The sequence below is a fragment of the Humulus lupulus genome, chromosome 8, assembly GCF_963169125.1.
Source record: "Humulus lupulus chromosome 8, drHumLupu1.1, whole genome shotgun sequence".
NCBI classification, from domain to species: Eukaryota; Viridiplantae; Streptophyta; class Magnoliopsida; order Rosales; family Cannabaceae; genus Humulus; species Humulus lupulus.
The window spans coordinates 180,160,427-180,180,126 of record NC_084800.1 but is presented as its reverse complement, the minus strand read 5'-3'; the positions used below and the strand labels follow the sequence as shown (position 1 = coordinate 180,180,126).

Here is a 19,700-nt window from a genome sequence, read left to right as displayed (position 1 = left end):
CTAGCTTTCCTCCTAGGATCGTCTCGTGCTAAGTAACCCTAACATAACTAAATAATAATGAAGCACCACACACATACCACATATATGCCAAATATACCCGAAATTGCCAAAATATGAAAATTTACCAATTAAACAGAAATGGGCCCGCATGCATATTTAATACACCTAAACATGCAAATCTAGTCATATTATAATATAACTCACATATTCACATAATGATACACATAAATATCACATAATCATATAATTCCAAGATTTGCCATCCAGGCCCCTAATCAAGGCCCTAAGCCTTATTAGGAAATTTGGGCCGTTACAGAGCCCTGAAAATTGCCCAGCTAAGGAAGCCTTAGGGGTAGTCGACCTAAACCTTAATTCCCTAGGCTTGGAAATCACATAAGTCAAGGGAAATGCAAGGGAAGTCCTAGAGGTGGTCAGCCCATGGTGGAATTTACATCCCTGGAAATAGCCTATGCTAGGGTTTGGAACCCTAGAAATCGCCAGGCTAATGAATCTCAAAGAAGTGGCCGACCTAGGGTTTTACAAACTCAAAATCGCCTATGCTAGGGTTTGGAACCTTGGAAATCGTCCAGGCTAAGGAAATTATAGGGAAATCGTAGACTTGATTCAAACAAGTCAATTATTTTGGATTAAAATAAAACAAAACAAGGTGACTCAGAAAAATTCCTCAAAGATTCAAATATTTCTTATAAATCTAAGCACATTTAAATTAAATGATGTAAGGATTAGGAGAAAATACTTACCCAAATACAGATCTAAGTTTGATAAAGAATTGGAGAAATTACGCTTGGAGAATCCTATAGCTTAGGCGCACCGGGCAAAGAATTGAGAAGTGAGGCCTAATTATAGCCTCTCAGGCTAACCATATATTTTTAGGAATTCAAAATCCTTGAAAAATATCTGGTATGGTTAAAATTTCAAATTCCTTGAAAAATATATTGTATTTTTAGGAATTTAAATTCCTTGAAAAATATTTTGTATTTTTATGAATTAATATATTATATTTTTAAGACTTCAAACTCCTTGAAAAGTTTGTTATATTTTTAGGACTTCAAATTTTCTTGAAAAATACACTAGATTTTTAGGAATGTCCCGAGAAACTTTTGTTGAGCAAATTATCGATAGTAGATAAAAGTACTACGTAATGTCCCGATGAACTTTGCTATTATAGTACTGCTATGATATGTTTCTTGGGCCAAGATTAAGTTTACCGTAATGTTGAACACATTACGATAAACTTGGGGGGCAAATGTTATCCCTTAAAAATATAGAGATGACGTGGCAAATAAGAAAGCGGCATGTGGCATCACAAATCAAGGAAAAACGATGAAGTATTGAAAAAAGACCGATGAATAAAAAAGATAGGTCTAGGACCTATAGAAAGTCAGCCAGGCCTAAACCCCTAGGGGTGGTCGGCCTGGCATTGGCCCCCTAGGGGTGGTCTGCCTAACCCCAACCCCTAGGGGTGGTCAGCCCAAGGATGCTCAAGAACCCCTCAGGGTGGTCGACCCACCCTATCCTCCATAGATGGTCGGCCTACACTCCCAAAGACACTTCACTGGGTAAAACTCACACTCGTTCAAACTAAGATTAACAGGCCTAGCACCCAAGCTCTGAATGGTCATCGAGGGTAGCACCTAAGTCTCATAGACCAATCAAGACTTAGCATTTTCCCAGAGGTTTCAATCATGCATTGTCTACCACGATCCAGAGAAATAATGAGAAAACCCACGATCTCATAATCATGGGGAGGTGGACACGTATCTTGTAACGCCCTACATCCTTAGAGTCGTTACTAAGTGAGTTTAAAAACGTGCAATCACTCGCTAATCAAGGCTTTTAAAACAAAAGTGTAACGAAATCATAAGCAAAGTAGAAATTTTAGAAATGACTCTATTTCATTAGAAAATCATAAAAGTTAACACTTGGGATCCCAAAATACTATTTAAAGATATTTACAACACATATATACAACCAAGTCGGCTAAACGACAAAATCTAGGTTTTATTACAGTCATCTCCCAAAATCCACTGGCCGTGGCAGCCAGGCAGGCCAAACATGTACACACCGCCTAATGCTTGCTACACTCATGGTTGGTTGGCTTTCTCCTTGCCCTTACCTGCACCACAGAGCACCTGTGAGCCGAAGCCCAGCAAGAAAACCCAGAACCAGATAACATATGCAAAACAAATACATAGCATATAAACAGGCCATCAATAGGCTAAACACATACGGCCAAGCCATCCCAGGCGCTTTACTAGGCCCTGGGTTCGCGGTCCACACCGTGAGGATATCCCATGTATTCTTTAGGGTCTCGCCCTGTCAACTCGCACTCCATGTGCTCAAGGCTGCTTCCGGCCCCTTGCCGTACTCGGCCTTGCACTCAACGTGCCCAATGTCGTTCTCGGCCCCCACCGACCTCGGCCTGCGCCATTCCCGGCTCTTGCCGAACATTTACACAATGGTGTTCAAGCATAACAAACATATACAAAACACCAATAGATATAATCAAAGGGCTATGCCCTGTAAGTCAACATATTGGGGCACAGCCCTACATACAAGCTCTATGGGAACAGGGGTTCTCTTACCTGCGTCCCGAGCTCTCCGAGCATCGATATCCCGAGCATAGTCCTCTAACTTGAGCCTTGCTGAAACCCTAGTCACAACACATTAACAATATCCATCCATCAAGTTCTAATCCATTAGATAACTTTGAGCCATAATTATAATCCCCAGGACATTGAATTTCATCAATCCGGGAAACAAAATCCATCCCGAGCCTTAACCTTTGAGTTCCTAAGCCTAAACACCCTTTAAAACCCAAACTAGCACTAAGAGCCGCGGCCCTACCCACAAGCGCCGCGTCTAGCCTCGAAACAAAGGCTAGCATCTCCCTGAAGCGCACACGGGCCGCGGCGCGCCTTGAATGTCTTGGCCTCCCATGGCCGCACGCACACACGGGCCGCGGCATGCCCTTCCTAGGGTCGCGGCCCTCGCCTCCAAACCTAGAAATCTCCATCCTTTTCCTGGTTTTTCTTCAGACCAATTCACCCAAAACCAAACTAACAATTCTATATTATCACCACAAGGATTATATCCTAGTTTTAACATCAAAACCTGCTCCATAAACTCAACTAAACACCCTTGAACAGATCAAATCCCACTCACATGCATTTCCTAAAAGAGCAATAGAAACCAGCCATAATTCTCAAAGTTAAAGCTTACCCTTGCTAAGTTATGCTTCATAGTTGATTCCTCTAGTTCCTAACTTCAATTCCTCAAGCTCCAAGCCTTGATTTTTTTATTAGAGTCTCCCAAGCTCAGCTCAAATCCTTAGTTCTTGACTGACTTCTTTCCTTTGCTTATTTCCTTCAGTTTATCTTAGGGAGTAAATATGAGAGAGAGAAAAGCTATCTTCAGCTGAGAAAGGAAAGTATGATAGAGTCTAAGGTTGGTTTCTCCAAGTTTCCCAACAGTTCCTTTATTTTGTTTTATTTAACTTAAATCTATATGTTACCTCAAGGCTCGGGGTGCCAAAAACGTCCCCGAGGGCAAAATGGTAAATTTCCCTAATATTCCTTCCTAAACATTTTAACCTCGAATATATCTCCAAATATTTATTTCCATAATCCGATAACCCCATAACACATCTAATACCCAAAATACCCCTCGACTCACCCTGAGTCAAATTCTCAACCCCGTTGTGACTTCCCAGCTAACCGCTCCCCAGGACTGTCTCGGATCGTGCTGCACAGATAAATCACATACATATCGCATTTATCACATTTATACCCTCAACGGGCTAAAATCACAAACACACCCCTAATAACCAAACGGGGCCTACATGCATATTTAATTCAACTAAACATGCATCTCTATCACATACTCACATAAATTCACATATTAACATATTAAATCATTTATTGCCCTCCAGGCACGCTAATCAAGGCCCTAATCCCTATTAGCAAATTCAGGTCGTTACATATCTCCACTACCTAATAATCGTGTACCAAACCACGATCCCAATATTACTGATCATGTAACAGCCCCTGAGTACTATAAATAAAGGACCCATAGCTTCATTGAAGGGGATCTGACAAATATTTTGGGAGAAACTCTGGGCAAATTAGTAACGAGTGAATACTTCTATTCATCAGTGTAATTGTCTATCAAGTGATTCAATACTAAAAACTAAGTGGATTAGGTTATTATTGTACATCAGAACAGGGCTAAACCACTATAAAAATTTTGTGTGTTTGTTTAAGATATTTGTACTCTGTCGTATATTATATTTATTTCGTTTAAGAGGTGTCATTTACTGTACATACGACCGTTGGCCAATTTCACAGGTCAACAACATGGTTATGTTGTGAAGATAATTTGAAACTCTTCTGGTAACTCCTAATAGATGGGTTAGATTATTGTGGCAAAAGATTCATCAATTGACTTGACAGAGTTGGTTATTACTGACTTTGATATGATCTTGGTTGTGGATTGGTTAGCCAAGTATGGGGCATCGATAGATTGTAAGAAAAGATAGTAACCCTTGAGCTTGAGTGTGAGAAACCCTTTGTATTTGTTGGCATTGTGCATGGTCCCCATATACTTATGGTATCTGTACTTAGAGATAGAGACCTATTGCAGGGAGGATGTATAACATTCTTAGCTATCGTGGTGGATACCACTCAGGTCGTACCAGTGGGACCAGGACATACTAGCTTAGCCTGCGAGTTTCTGGATGTGTTTCTAGGGGATTTGTTAGGTTTACCTCTACACAAAAAGATAGAGGTTGTTATTGAACTGGCGCCAGAGACAGAATCAATGTTTAGGGCACCATATAAAATGGCCCCAGCAGAGCTGAAGGAATGAAAGGTTCAGTTACAGGGTAAGATGGTATTCTCCAAGGTAGTTCTTCGATCTGGTTATTACCAGCTGAGGATCAGGGAGAAGGATATGCAGAAGACTGCCTTTTATATCAGATATGGACATTAGGAGTGCTTAGTCATGTCTTTGGTTTGACTAATGCCCCGGCTGTTTTTATGGATCAGATGAACAGGGTGTTCAAAGATTATCTAGATTGTTTTGTGATCGTCTTTATCGACGATATCCTAGTATACTCTCAGTTAGAGATTGGCAAAGGATAAGGAACGCCTTAGAGGTCAGGAGTTTCCTTGGATTGGCAGAGTGTTATATTTGTTTTATGGAAGAGTTCTCAAGGATTGTTAACTCATTTACAGAGTTGACATGCAAAATTAGAAGTTTGCATGGTCAGATAAGTGTGAGAACAACTTCCACGAATTAAGGCAGTGATTGATTATAGCTCCAGGTTTGGGTCTTCCTATAGATAAGAAAAAGTTTATGGTTCAAGTTGTATCTAGATGTAGATAGGAAAGGTGATTGCCTATGCATCACATCAGTTGAATGATATGACCAAAGCTAGATTAGAGTTATTGATGGGTCAGTTGGCCAACATTACGTTACAATATACTCTTTTAGAGATGATCAAATAAAGATAGTTGAGTGACCCACAGTTGGGAAAGATTAGAGGGGATGTCCTAGCTGGAATATCTAAGGACTATACAATGTCAGGCATGGGTTATTGAGGTATAAGGATCGAATTTGTGTTCCAATGGACATTGGGATCAGACAGGATATTCTGGATGAATCTCAAACTACCCCTTATTCTCTACATCTAGGCACCATGAAGATGTACCATGATCTGAAAGCTTTATATTGGTGGCCTGGGATGAAGAGGGACGTAATTGGGTACGTGGCAAAGTGCCAACCTCTTAGGAGGTCCAGGCAAAGTATTAGAAATCAATAAAGCTATTACAGCCTTTGGGTATTCCATAGTGGAAGTAAAAGGACATCACAATAAATTTCGTGGTGGGATTGCCCAAGATAGTGGGCCATCATGATTTAGTCTGGGTCATTATGGACCGGTATACAAATTCAGCTCACTTTGTACTAGTGAGAACGAACAATACAGTTGACTAGTATGTAGATCTCTATGAGAGATAGATAGTACACCCTTATGGGACTTCGAGGTCTATCCTATTGGATAGGGACCCTATCTTTATTTCCAAGTTTTGGGGAAGGTTATAGAAGGCAATGAGTACGCACATGGAATTTGGTACATCTTATTATCCTCAGACTGATGGTATGTCAGAGAGGATTATCCAAATATTGGAGGACATGCTGAGAGCATGTATATTGGACTTTGAAGGGTCCTGGAATGAATAATTTCCTCTAATAGAGTTTTTCTACAATGATAGCTACCAGTTGACTATTGGAGTAGCACCTTATGAGATGATGTATGGTAGGAAGTGTAACCCGCCCATTCACTAGGATGAGATGGGTGAGAGAAAATATTTGGGTTCTGAGGTAGTTCAGAGGACCACTGAGGCTATTGAAAAGATTAGAGCTTGGATGCTCGCCTCTCAAAGTAGACAGAAAAGTTATGTTGATCTGAAATGTAGGAACATTGTAGCGTCCCAAATTTGCTAATAAGGCTTAGGGCCTTGATTAGCGTGCCTGGAGGGCAATAAGTGATTTATTATGTTAATATGTGAATTTGATGAGTATGTGATTAGAAAGGCATGTTTAGGTGAATTAAATATGCATGTGGGCCCCATTTGGTTATTAGGGGCATGTTTGTAATTTTAGCCTTTTGATGGCATAAATGTAATATTTGTGTATATTGTGATCTTTACCACGTGTAAGTGGTGATATAGTTGTGATGCACGATCCGAGACAGTCCTAGGGAGCGGTTTAGTTAGAAAGTCACAACGGGACCCGATACCCGACTCGGGGAGAGTCAAGGGGTATTTTGGGCAATAGACATTTTATTGGGTTATCGGGTTATGAAAATAAATAATTGAAGATATATTTGAAGTTAGAGAGTCTAGGAGGGAATGTTGAGAAAATTTACCATTTTGCCCTCGGGGATGTTTTTGGTACCCCGAGCCTTGGGATTAACTTAAGTCACTTAAGTTAGGTAAGACAAAATATAGAAACACTTAAAAAAAATCCCAAAACCGACCTTATCTTCATTCTCTCTCACTCTTGTTTTCTTTAGACCTTTCCAAGGAAAAGCTTTGAAGCTATGTGAGAATTGTTGGGTTGGAAGTCACAAATTGGAGCTCTAAACTTGGAGATTAGCTCAATATTAGCTTGTGGATTCAGATAGAGATTGAGGTAAGCTTTGAATTATGATTTTAGCCATTAAATTCTGTAGTTCTTGGCTGAGTTTTAGTTTTCTTGGCCTTTGAAGTTTAAGATTGAATTGGGGATTTAATGAGGTTTTAAGCTAGCTTTTTGTTGGGTTTTGTTGCTGGGAACATTTTAGAACTACTGTGATAGTTAAATTGTGTTGTTGGGTTAATTTTGAGTTAAATTGGCTGGGTTTTGGTTGTTGAAATGAGGGATTTTTCTGGGTTTGAAGGGGTCAGGTCGCAGCTCTGCTCTTGGTGAGTCACGGCCCTCTAGAACAGATGGGGGCCAAGAAGAAGAGCGGGCCGCGGTGCCCTTTTGGTTGGGTCGCGGCGCGTGTCTGAGATTTCGGGAGGCTGAGCCTCTGGTTGAGGCAGGCCATGGCACAAGGCCATGGGGTCGCGGCTGTTAGGGGTTTTTTTGACCCTGAGAAGGATTTTGGCTTGGGAATTCAAAAGTTAGGGCTCGGGATGGATTTTATCACCTGAATTGATAGAATTCAAGGTCCTAGAGACTAGAATTTTATCCCAAGGTTATTTAATGGATTAAAGTTTGATGGATGGATGTTGTTAATATGTTTTAATTAGGTTTTCAGCAAGGCTCGGACTAGAGGACTGTGCTCAGGATATCGGTGCTCGGGAAGCTTGGGACACAGATAAAAAAACTGTTGTACCCGTTGAGCAGGGTGTGGCCCTATAGTTTGTATTGCAGGGCATGACCCTATGTGATTGTATTGCAGGGCATAGCCCTATTGCTTATGTTTGTATTTGTTTAAGTATTTGTTCATTATATGCTATGTATTGCATATTTGTGAATGAACAACGAAGGCCGAGAACGGAAAAGGCCGAGAATGGCAGGAAGCCAAGTACGGCAAGAGGCCGAGAACGGCGTTGAGCATGCGGAGTACAAGCCGCTAGGGTGAGACCCTTCTCGGATGCTTGAGTCATCCTCACAGCGTAGACCACGAACCCAGGGCCTGGTAAAGCGCCTGGGACGGCTTGGCCGCTATGTGTCTAGCCTATTGGCTGTCTTGTTATATGCTGATTGATAGTTATGCATATGTTAATTGTCTATGTTGAGTTTTCTTGCTGGGCTTCAACTCACGGGTGCTCTATGGTGCAGGCAAGGGCAAGGGAAAGGTCGACCAACCATGAGTATGGAGAGCGTGAAGCGACGTGTACATGTTTGGCCTACTTGGCTGCCATGGCCAGGGGTATTTTTGGGAGATGTTATGTATTAATCTCAATTTTTTCGTCTAGTCGACCTGAAATGTATTTTGAATTGTAAATATTTTCTAAACAGTATTTGGGATCCCAAATGTATAACGCTTTATAATTCCAATGAATGACTACATTTTCAACTTATATGACTTTTATTACAGTTTAGCCCCACTTTAAACCTAAAACCTCGATTAGCGAGTTAATTGCACGTTTTAAACTCACTTAGTAATGCCTCTAAGGAAGTAGGGTGTTACAAACATGGAATTCCAAGTGGGAGACTATATCTTCCTTAGAATCTCAACATGAAAATTGGGTGAAGAAATTTGGGAAAAATGGCAAGTTGAGCCCTAGATTTGTAGGAGCGTTTGAAATCCTTGAGAGGATCGGTCAGGTGGCCTATAAATTGGCCTTACCTTCGGCATCGTCAGCCGTACACAATGTATTTCATATTTCTATGTTGAGGAAACATGTATTAGATGAGACTCATGCGTTGAGTTATGAGGATCTAGAACTGGAGGCAGAGCTATCCTATGAGAAATAGCTAGTTCAGATTTTAACAAGAAGAACGAGGTCCTGAGGAACAAAATCATACCTTTGGTTAAAATATTATAAAGGACCAGCAAGGTCGAGGGAGCGGCCTGGGAACTGGAATCTGATATGCGGGATTAGTATCCCAAACTGTTCAGATAAAATTTTGATGACGAAATTCCTATAAGGAGGGGATAGTTGTAACGTCCCAAATTACATAATAAGGCTTAGGGCCTTGATTAGGAGGCCAAGATGGCAAATTATGGAAATTATGTGATATATATATATATATATATATGTGTGTGTGTCATTATATGATTATGTGAGTTATATTATAATATGACTTGATATGCATGTTTAGGTGTATTAAATATGCATGTGGGCTCATTTCTGATTAAAATGGAAATTTTCGTAATTTGGCCCGTTACGAGTATATTTGGCGTATATATGATATATGTGTGGGACCACATCATTATGTGGATATTTTTGGGTTACTTGGCAGGAGGCAATCCTAGGGAGCAAGCTAGTGGGAAAGTCACAGCGGGACCAATACTTGACTCGGGGATAGTCAAGGGGTATTTTAGGTATTTAGTACATTATCGAGTTATTGGGTAATAGGAATAAATACTTGAGGATATATTTGGAGTTAGTGAGATTAGGAGGGAATACTGGGGATTTTAACTATTTTACCCCCGGGGACATTTTTGGGATACCCTAAGCTTTGGGATTTGCTTAAGGTTACTTAAGTACGAAGTAACCTGACCGAAAGAAAAGTACGTTCAGTATTCTCTCTCTCTTGTTCTCTCTTTTTGGCAATCGATAGCATTTTCGAAGGAAACTCGACTTTTAGAGCTCGGATTCAAGCAAGGTTGGAGTCATAATGCTTCTAGGAAAGATTAGAAGCTTGATAGCCAGAGGGTTTAGTGAAAAAATGACATAATCAGAAGTAATTTAAGCTTTGAATTTCCAAGTTTCCATTTCCTTAAGTTTCTTAAGTTTTTAATTGGATTTTACGTTTTGATGATATTTTGAATTGTTTGAAACTTGGGTTTTGGGCTATTGAGTTGATTGGAAACTTTTTTTTTTTGGATTTAGATATGCTTGGATAGGTTTATGGAGGGATTTGATATGGGAAAAACAGAGGAAAAAAGCTGAGTTCCAGGTCGAGCCATGACTCAAGCTTGACGAAGGAGAAGAAGCTGGCTGCTGGGCTATTTGGAGGCACCACGGCACAGAGTGCAGTCAGAGAGGGCTTTAAGCCCCTGACTTGAGCAGGCCACGACTCAAAGGCTTGGGGCCATGGTTAAAAATAGAAAAAGTGGCCAAAATAGGTTTTTAGTGATGGCAACATAAACCTAAGGGCTCGGGATCGATCCTACTACTCGGTTTAGTAGGATTCGACGTCCCGGAGGCTAGGACTTGATCTAGAAGCCTTTATTTACTCATTTTTTATGAGATTCTATACTTGGTTGGGACTAGGTTATCGCTAGGGCTTGGAACTGGGATCGTGTTTGAGGGTCGTTCATTCATAACCTGTACTTGGACCAAAGGTAAGAAACCTGCACCCGGTATGTGATACATGTGATTATGGCTTGGCCCGAATTGTTGAACATGAATATGAATAGGGCATCAATACCTAAGAATGTGCATGATTATGATTATGATTATGATAATGATTATGCTTTTGATTGTTGATTAAGCATGTTGAGTGCTTTGTATTTGGATATTTGATATATGATATATGCCTGTCTACATTATTTGATTGAGAAAGGCTTGACTTATGAGTCAAGGAAGGCAATAGAGCACTGAGCGCTGGTCGAAAAGCATTGAAATATAAGTCAAGGGCGACAATATCGCACTGAGCGCTGGTCATTTTGGTTAGGCTAACCAGAAGCGTATCATACGCTTGTCTGACCCAATGGTGATGGAAAACTTAGCGCCAGGTAAGCTGGGCCAGCTCTAAGACTGGTTATATAGAGGATAAGGCAATGGGCCCTCGGGTGACTTATTAGTCCCATATCCTAGGGCTGGGCCCCAGGCTTGACTTATGAGTCAAGGACGACCTTATCACGCTGAGTGTTGGTCGAAAACCATTGACTTATGAGTCAAGGACGACCTTAGCACGCTGAGTGCTGGTCGAAAAGCATTGACTTATGAGTCAAGGACAACCTTAGCACGCTGAGTGCTAGTCGAAAATCATTGACTTATGAGTCAAGGATGGCAATAGCGTGCTGAGCGCTGGTCGATATGGTTATGCCTAATCAGGAGCGTGATATACGCTTGACCGACCTATTGGTCGTGGAAAATTATAGCGCCAGGTACGCTAGGTCAACTCTAAGGCTGGTTATACAAAGGATAGAGCAGAGAGCCCTGGGGTGACTTATTAGTCCCATATCCTAGGGTGCAGAACCCCAATATGATTTATTAATCATATATTTTTGGCACTGGGCCCCAATATGATTCATAGATCATTTATCTTGGGCTATCGGCCCTATATGGCACTGTATTCATTTATATGAATGGTATGCATGCATGAGTAGGGGTATAACTGTTAGGCATGCTTATTATGATTTGGCACTATGTTGTTAATTACTTATGAGCATGTTTAAGTTTTCTTGCTGAGCCTTGGCTCACGGGTGCTTTGTGGTGCAGGTAAAGCAAAAAAAAGTTGGACCATCCTTGAGTTGGAGAGCTTAGGTGATGATGTGTACATATGCGACTACTTGACCACCACGGCTGAGGTTTTAAAGAGGAACTAGGGTCAAACCCTATTTTGCCGCTTAGGTCGGCTGGTTGTAACTTTTTCATTGTCATTAACCTTTTTAAATGTATTATGGGATCCCATGTATGAAGTAAATGTTTTAATGAAACGATTGTACCTTTGACCAAAAATTTTAGCCTAAACCGTTAATCACGTTTAGTTACACAGTTATGGCCAAAATAACTCATTTAGTGAGTTTAGCACTATTTAAAATACACAATGTAACAGTCCCTGAGTAGTAGGGCATTACAACGAGTGTGTCGGGTGAAGAGCCAAAGGACCTCCCATCTCAAGGGTCGCCGGTCGCCCCTACACCTACCTCGCAGATCTTCGGGACCCCACGTCTCACAACATCAACATCAGTAAGCCTAATAATAGAAAAGCCCTGTGATTCAACGTGCTCGGTAGGTGGAGAGGACTTCACTATGTTCAGGAACTGGTGAGTGCCCAAGAAGCCACAAATTCGTAAGCTTTGGTTAGAAAGGAGAAAGTGTGCAGTCTTATACTCAACTGCCATTCTAGTTTGCAGAAACTCTAGGCCCTCCTGGTATCTTAGCCACGCGGTTGGACAAGTAAGGGCACCTGTCAAAAACAATACACGCATTAGAAAAGTACAAGTCAAGAACAATCAGGTGACCCTCATCGCCCTCGTGGAGAAGCTCGTCGGTCGCCAATGGCAAGGATTCCCACGCTGGATGGTGAAAATAACACCCCAGTACTCCAAAGTAGTAACTCATAAGGAAGGGGAACAAAGTACTTACCCAATCTCTTGAAGACTCTATGGGTGGAGTTGATGCTCTTCATAAACAAGTATCTGTAGGAAAATTCCCTGGCGTCCACCAAGTCGGACACCCCGCCCTGAATGCGAATATGATAAAATCCATATGTCCTCCCCTTTGGGTTGAACTTAAGATGGTATAAATAATGAAACTCTCGAGGTGAAGGAGTCTCCTAACCTAAGATCTAGAATAGTACATGAAGACCAAGGATGATCTGGCATGTGTTGGGTGTCAACTAGAAGGGTGCACCTGAAAATAGTCGGCGATGCTGATCAAATAGTCGTTCAATGGAAGGATAACCCTAGGATCACAGTGTCGGGGGCTCCACGCATGCCAGCCCTCTGAAGGGCGATTGAGACGCTCGTCAAGCCTAGGGAGCCTGCACTCAACGACATCCATAATAACATGACGAGAGATCGTCTACTCAAGCTGAGTCACGCTCATGTCAAATGGAGTATAGGAAAAGTCGCCCTCAACTGATGAGGGTGGTGTATCGTGAGCCCGCCTAGTGACCCCAGTTGAGTCCTCGCTTGAGGACGATCCAGACACAACAATAGCAAGGAAAAATACACCTCACCTCGGGTGAGCCTGATCTCGGGAAGGCTGTCAGGGAGCCATACTAATGCGGCTAGCCAAAGGACTGCCGTCCCACAAGTGTACCTAAAATAAGCAACATTCAAAGAGTCATAACCAGCAAACCACAAAAACAAGCCATATGACGGACCCGCTCTCCGCAAGTGAAAAAAGCAACAGCCCGATAAGCAAATTCACATAAATATGCAAAGTACCTTGTCCATCATTCCTTGAAGTTGGTAGGGAGGCCTGGGACCTCGGTGGCTCGACCGAGGGATGACACATTTGGATGGCGTAATCGCAGATTTGACAATGTATGAATGTCAAAGACCTCGAATGGCTAAGTCCCAAGGGTTTTTCTAGGCGATCCCTCTCCGGCGATCGCTCCGCCATGCACCATGGAATTTAAGCCATGAGATCGCCTAAGTGATAGGCTAAGTTGCCTATGTGTGCACACGCCTTGCGCCCCTTACGGGCCACCCTGCAAGATCCTTGCCAGTTACGACCCCAAAGGCCCCTCGCCAAGCGCTCACATGGCTTGCTATTTCGCTACCCCGAGGGCCCTTTGCCATTGCGTGACCATCACCAGTCGCCTATCCATGCACGCGCCTTGCACCTCTCGCTAGTTACCTATTCCCACGTGGACCTTGCACCCCTCACGGGTCGCCCAATGAGCCTTTCTCTGGTCACGAGCCTTGCGGGCCCTTTGCCATCTTGCGACCCTCGCTATGATGACCTCGAGGGCCCTTCATCATCACTCATCCCTTGCACCCACAGGCTGGCTCCGCTTTCCCCTTGCGCCCATAGTCCGTCCTTCATCGCTGCTCGATGCCCGTCGCCGCTCGCCAATGGACGAGCCCGATCGGCGCCCAACAAGAATCAAGTAAATTTATAACAATGTGCAAAATTGATGGACAAGGAAGCTTACCAAGATGAGGAGGACGCTTGTGGAAGATGACCCAATGGTGAGAGGCACGAGCCCAATGGTGGAGATGAACTCAAAGGAGGCGACTCTCTTGCGGTAAGAAGGGGAATGGCAAAATGCTTGAGTGCGTTCTCAATGAAATGGGCGAACATCCAACTTTATTGGCCTTTTTGGCTAGTGCTTGATGTCAATGATTCGACAACAAAGTTGTTCCACGCGAAGGAGGAAGAAGAGGATAAGGTGGCCTTGCTTCTCTTGAACCAAAGAATGAAATGAGTAAGTGTGCAAGGCCCTCCGTTTCCACCTTATAAAAAAGGAGCGCCTAGGCGGTTCCCTGCCACCGCCGTCGAATGGTCTGCTACGACGGGACCCACTTGCTTTCGATGGGAAAGGAAATGCTTAATGTTCAAGATGGCTCCTAAAATTGGAAAAATACTGAATGGCACCAACAAGGAGGCAATGCACGGGCTCCAATTGCGGTCGTACGAGCCCCCATCACCGGTCTCCATTTGGCCCCTCGCCAACGACAACCACACGCATCTACAGTAAAAAGGTGTGAGAATCAGATTCTCTGACAAGAGTCAAACCATGCGGATATGGGCTCAGCAGTCGTCTCGCCAACATTCCTAGGCGTCGAGACACTCTTCATCCACCAAATTTTGCACAAGTAATGGCGGTACGGGTCTACAATGATCAAGGATTCAATGCCTATAAATGTGGGATAGCCATGCACCACCAGAAGATCAATCCACAACAAAGAATCTACCATACTCTCCATATGGTCAGCATTGCACAACTCATGCAACCCCTCTCAAAGAAGCTAATCAGAATATGGGCACGAGTTAGAAAGTGAAAAATGGAGGAGAAGCCAATTCCCACCATGAAGAGCAATCAATGTCGAGCAAATCTTGGGTCACTGCTTGTCTACTGTTGTGATGACCAATCAAGTCCGAGCACGCGAAGCCAGCAACTAGTTCCCTGAGCGACAAAGGAATGGGGCAGGTGGCCCCAAGAGTTTGAGAGCGCCGGTGGGAAACGATCGGAGGTAGATGACCTGTTTGGGTGACCGTTGAATAAGAGGCTAGAGGGTCGGGCGATAGACAGTCCCATCATTGCTCGCTGGTTAAATCCCAAATCCCAATCAAGGGAGTGCCTTGGGCCAACCACCTATGGGTTCCCATAAAGGGATTCAGTGAAAGGGGGCTTCCACCTGACTCCAGCGGTCCACTGGAGCCTTTGATCATGCTGAAAGTGCACACTCGCCATCCTGGCCATTCCCCACTACTGGCGAAGAGGGATGGGGAGCGAGTGGAAGCTAAGGTCACATCGATGAGGATAAGATTTCCAGGTAGTCGTCCAGAAGAGCTGCAACTTCATCTCGGCAACTCCCCCAACCGAAGGAGCCAAAGCTAGAACGAGCCAAGACATGACGAAGTGGCAGACTACAACAAGCAAACTGCCCCTTGCCTATGTAAGTAAGCCCCACGTCAGTATGGAGCTTGACTTGGGGGGAAAATGTTATACCCAAAATTTGGCACTTCCACGTGGCGGCCTGCGAAGCGATCACGTGTCAAGACAAAAGTGCCAAGGCACAACAGTCGCCACCAGCTCCCATGAGGAGTGGCCCTCACCACTTCCCCAACACACAAAAAGAGGCAAGATTCATCATAGCCGGCCTACTTCTCCCATCGTGTAAAGCCAAATGATCCCTAGATGGCCACACCAACACCAATCGTAAGAAGAAAAGGGCCTAGCTAGACGCACAAGTCGGACCAACACACATCACAAGCATCAGCTAAAGTTGTCATCAGCCATAGCTGGTCCCCGAGGCCCTCATCGATTGTCGGTCGTCTAGGGTGCTCGCCACCCGAGCCTTCTTCTGCACCAGAGTGCACCTTCAACCATTAAATGATCAGGACACGTTGGATTTGTATAAATACTTTAATATGAATTTAGCCCTAATTAATTCATGAGAAATCAAACAATAAATAACAAAGATTAGCGGAAGCATACCGGAATCCATTGAATCGATTGTACAAAGGTTATGATCTTCCGAATTTGCAGTCAAATCCTTTTGGGAACCTTAGTCTCTTGATGATGGGGATTCAAGAGTGAAATGGTACGTACTGTAAATTGGGGACCATTACCTGTTTATTAATAACTTCCAAAACAGTAACTAATATTTATTGGCTATTTCTAATTTGGCCCCTCATCAAATTAGAAATTTTCCTTATGGTATCCACATATTAAAATCACAAAAATCATGCCCTTAAGTCATAAAATTTATTCCAAAATAGATCACATAATTTTGACTCATTTATATGATGACCCAACACACAATAAATATATACAATCGTGGCCCCAAATAAATTAATTCCTAACAATCTCCCACTGGGCCACATATGTATCCATATAAATGTGTTAACCTTATTGAACTCATAACTTTGTCATCACAATCATAGGCATGTGCAATCTCGTCCATTAACTATATCAACATAGGATCAAAGCGGTTTTCGATGTATCAATCACAACTAATTCCATCAATGGTCACATATGTCGACATAGTCAAATGACATAGATCAATCATGATGATGTGGTATGAAAATTACATGCATGGTGATCTATCCATGTCAATTTTCATTTGGTCCTATTTTACTTTATGGAGATCAAAACTTTAGCTTAAATGTGTAAAGTAAAATAAACTGAATAACTTAATTTCTGATCAGAAAAAATATCCAAATATACAAATTTCATGAAACAAATATAAAACATAAAGAATAATAAAGATAAACTCCCACTGAATCTAGATATCATCATACTCTAAAACACCCATATGAGCAATGTGCTCATGAACGACCTTGGGTGGCAAACCCTTTGTAAGGGGGTCTGCAATCATGGAGTTTGTACCTAAGTGTTCTATACAAATATGTCCATTCTGCACCCTTTCTTTCACAACAAGGAACTTGATGTCAATGTGTTTTGACTTTGTCGAGCTCCTGTTGTTGTTGGAATACAATACGGCTGATTTATTGTCACAATACAACTTAAGTGGTCTTTCTATTCCATCTAGAATGCGCAGCCCGGTGACAAAGTTCCTCAGCCATATACCATGGTTGGATGCCTCATAACATGCAACAAATTATGCTGCCATAGTGGATGAAGCTATGAGTGTTTGTTTTGCACTTCTCCATGACATAGCTCCACCACCCAACAGATATATGTAGCCTGAAGTGGATCTCCTACTATCTTGGCATCCTGCAAAGTCGGAGTCAGAATACCCAATGATCTCAAAGTGATCTGACCTCCTATATGTGAGCATGTAATCTCTTGTTTTCTTCAAATATCTCATAACCTTTTTGGCTGCTTTCCAATAATCAATTCCTGGATTGCTTAAGTATCTGCCTAATACTCCAACAATGTACGCAATATCTGGACGCGTACAAACTTGAGCATACATTAGACTCCCAACAGCTGAAGCATAAGGAATCTTTTGCATTTCTTGAACTTCGAGGCTTCCTTTAGGGCATTGCTTAAGACTAAATTTGTCTCCTTTAACGACAGGGGTATCACCTGGTTTGCAGTTCTGCATGCCAAATATTTTAAGCACTTTATCAATATAGCTCTTTTGTGATAACCCAAGAATACCCCAAGAACGATCTCGATGTATTTGAATTCCTAAAACAAAAGAGGCGTCACCAAGATCTTTCATCTCAAAATTTCTTAACAGAAATCTCTTGGTTTCGTGCAACATGCCTATATCATTTGTGGGAAGCAGTATGTCATCAACATACAAAACCACGAAAACATGTTTACTCCCACTGAACTTGTGATACACACAATCATCAATAACATTCATCTCAAAACCAAACGAGAGGATCACTTGATGAAATTTGTGGTACCATTGACGGGAAGCTTGTTTGAGCCCATAAATGGATTTGGTCAATTTGCAAACCATCTTCTTTGGGTCTCTTGACACAAAGTTTTCAGGCTGCATCATATATATTGTTTCATTAATGTTTCCATTGAGAAATGCTATTTTCACATCCATTTGATGAAGCTCTAAATCATAATGTGCAACAAGTGCCATGATTGTCCTAAAAGAGTCATTTGATGAAACTGGAGAAAAGGTCTCCTTAAAGTCAATCCCTTCCTTTTGAGTACATCCTTTTGCTACAAGACGAGCTTTATACCTTTCCACATTACCTTTTGAATCCCGTTTTGTCTTAAAAATCCATTTGCAACCAATTAGTTTCTTCCTTCTGGTAATGGGACAAGCTCCAAAACTTTATTGTCTTGCATAGACTTATACTCTTCATTCATTGCTTCAATCCAATTTTGAGAGTTAGAACTTTTCACGGCCTGATGAAAGTTGATTGGGTCATCTTCCATCATTCCATTGTCATCCTCATGTTCTTGGAGAAATATAATATAATCATCCGAAATAGCACTTCTCCTTTCTCTCGTGGACCTCCTTAATGACACTGGTTCTTGAGGTTGTTGAGTTTGTTCTTCTGGAACAATTTCCTCATTTGGAATAGGGGTTTGTTCAACATTGTCTTGTTGAGGTTCTGGATTCACTTCTTGATGAATGATAGGTGTAGGAACCTGAATATTGTCAAAAGTGATAGTAGAAATTGGGTTTGAATTCAATTCCTCCTCAAAAGCAATGTCTCTTACCTTATTTCTCCCCCCAAACTCAACATCCTCAAAAAATGTTGCAGTTCCCGTCTCAAAAATATTTCTAATTGTGGGATCATAAAACTTATAGCCCCTAGATCGCTCAGAATAACCAATAAAGCAGTTGCTCACTGTTTTGGAGTCCAATTTCTTTTCATGTGGCTTATAAGGCCTTGCTTCAGCTGGACATCCCCAAATGTGAAAAGTGTTTTAGACTAGGCTTTCGACCTGTCCAAAGATCATAAGGTGTTTTTGCAACTGCTTTAGTTGGTACTCGATTCAGAATGTAAGTTGATGTCTTTAAAGCTTCTCCCCAGAGGGACTCAGGTAAAGTAGAATGAGCAATCATACTCCTTACCATATCCTTAAGAGCCCTATTTCGTCTTTCAGCAACACCATTCATGCTAGGTAAGCCTAGCATGGTGTATTGTGGGACAATACCACATTCCTCTAGGAATTTAGCAAACAGTCCTAGACGTTGTTCGCCTGAGCCATCATATCTACCATAGTACTCACCACCACAATCAGATCTGACGTTTTTAATCCTTTTGTTGAGTTGATTCTCAACTTCAGCTTTATAAGATTTGCACACGTCCACAGATTGAGATTTTTCATGAATGAGATATAGATACCCATAAGGTGAGTAATCGTCTATGAATGATATAAAATATTGTTGACCATTCCAAGATGCCGTAGGGAATGGCCCACAAATATCTGTATGAATCAATTCTAAGACATCTGAAGCTCTGTTGGCACCTAATCTCTTGGTTTTGGTCTGTTTTCCCTTGATGCAATCTACACAAACATCAAAGTCTGTGAAGTCAAGAGACTCTAAAATGTCATCAGACACAAGACCCTCAATTCTACCTTTTGAGATGTGACCTAAGCATTTATGCCATAATGACACTGAATTTGCTTTATTTAATTTGCGTTTAGTACCACGTGATTCCACATGCAAGGTTTCATTATAGGATACAATTGTTTCTAATAAATAAAGGTTGTCATAA

General features: G+C 42.0%; 1 protein-coding gene across 1 annotated transcript; it reads right to left on the bottom strand.

Annotated features, from left to right (window-relative positions):
- Window positions 1-17,155: 17,155 nt before the first annotated feature.
- On the bottom strand, window positions 17,156-18,103 carry LOC133796304 (secreted RxLR effector protein 161-like). Its single transcript, XM_062233774.1, has 2 exons — window positions 17,969-18,103; window positions 17,156-17,599 (listed from the first exon to the last, which is right to left on the bottom strand). Exons 1-2 carry the CDS (start codon window positions 18,101-18,103, stop codon window positions 17,156-17,158), a joined length of 579 nt encoding a protein of 192 aa, XP_062089758.1.
- Window positions 18,104-19,700: the final 1,597 nt, after the last annotated feature.

Excerpts from the sequence above, each read along its gene's own strand:
- LOC133796304 (XM_062233774.1), bottom strand. The coding sequence starts at position 18,103 with ATGGCACTTGTTGCACATTATGATTTAGAGCTTCATCAAATGGATGTG. Across the intron at positions 17,600-17,968 it reads CAAGAGACCCAAAGAAGATG|AACTGCAAACCAGGTGATAC; the intron begins GTTTGCAAATTG and ends TTTGGCATGCAG.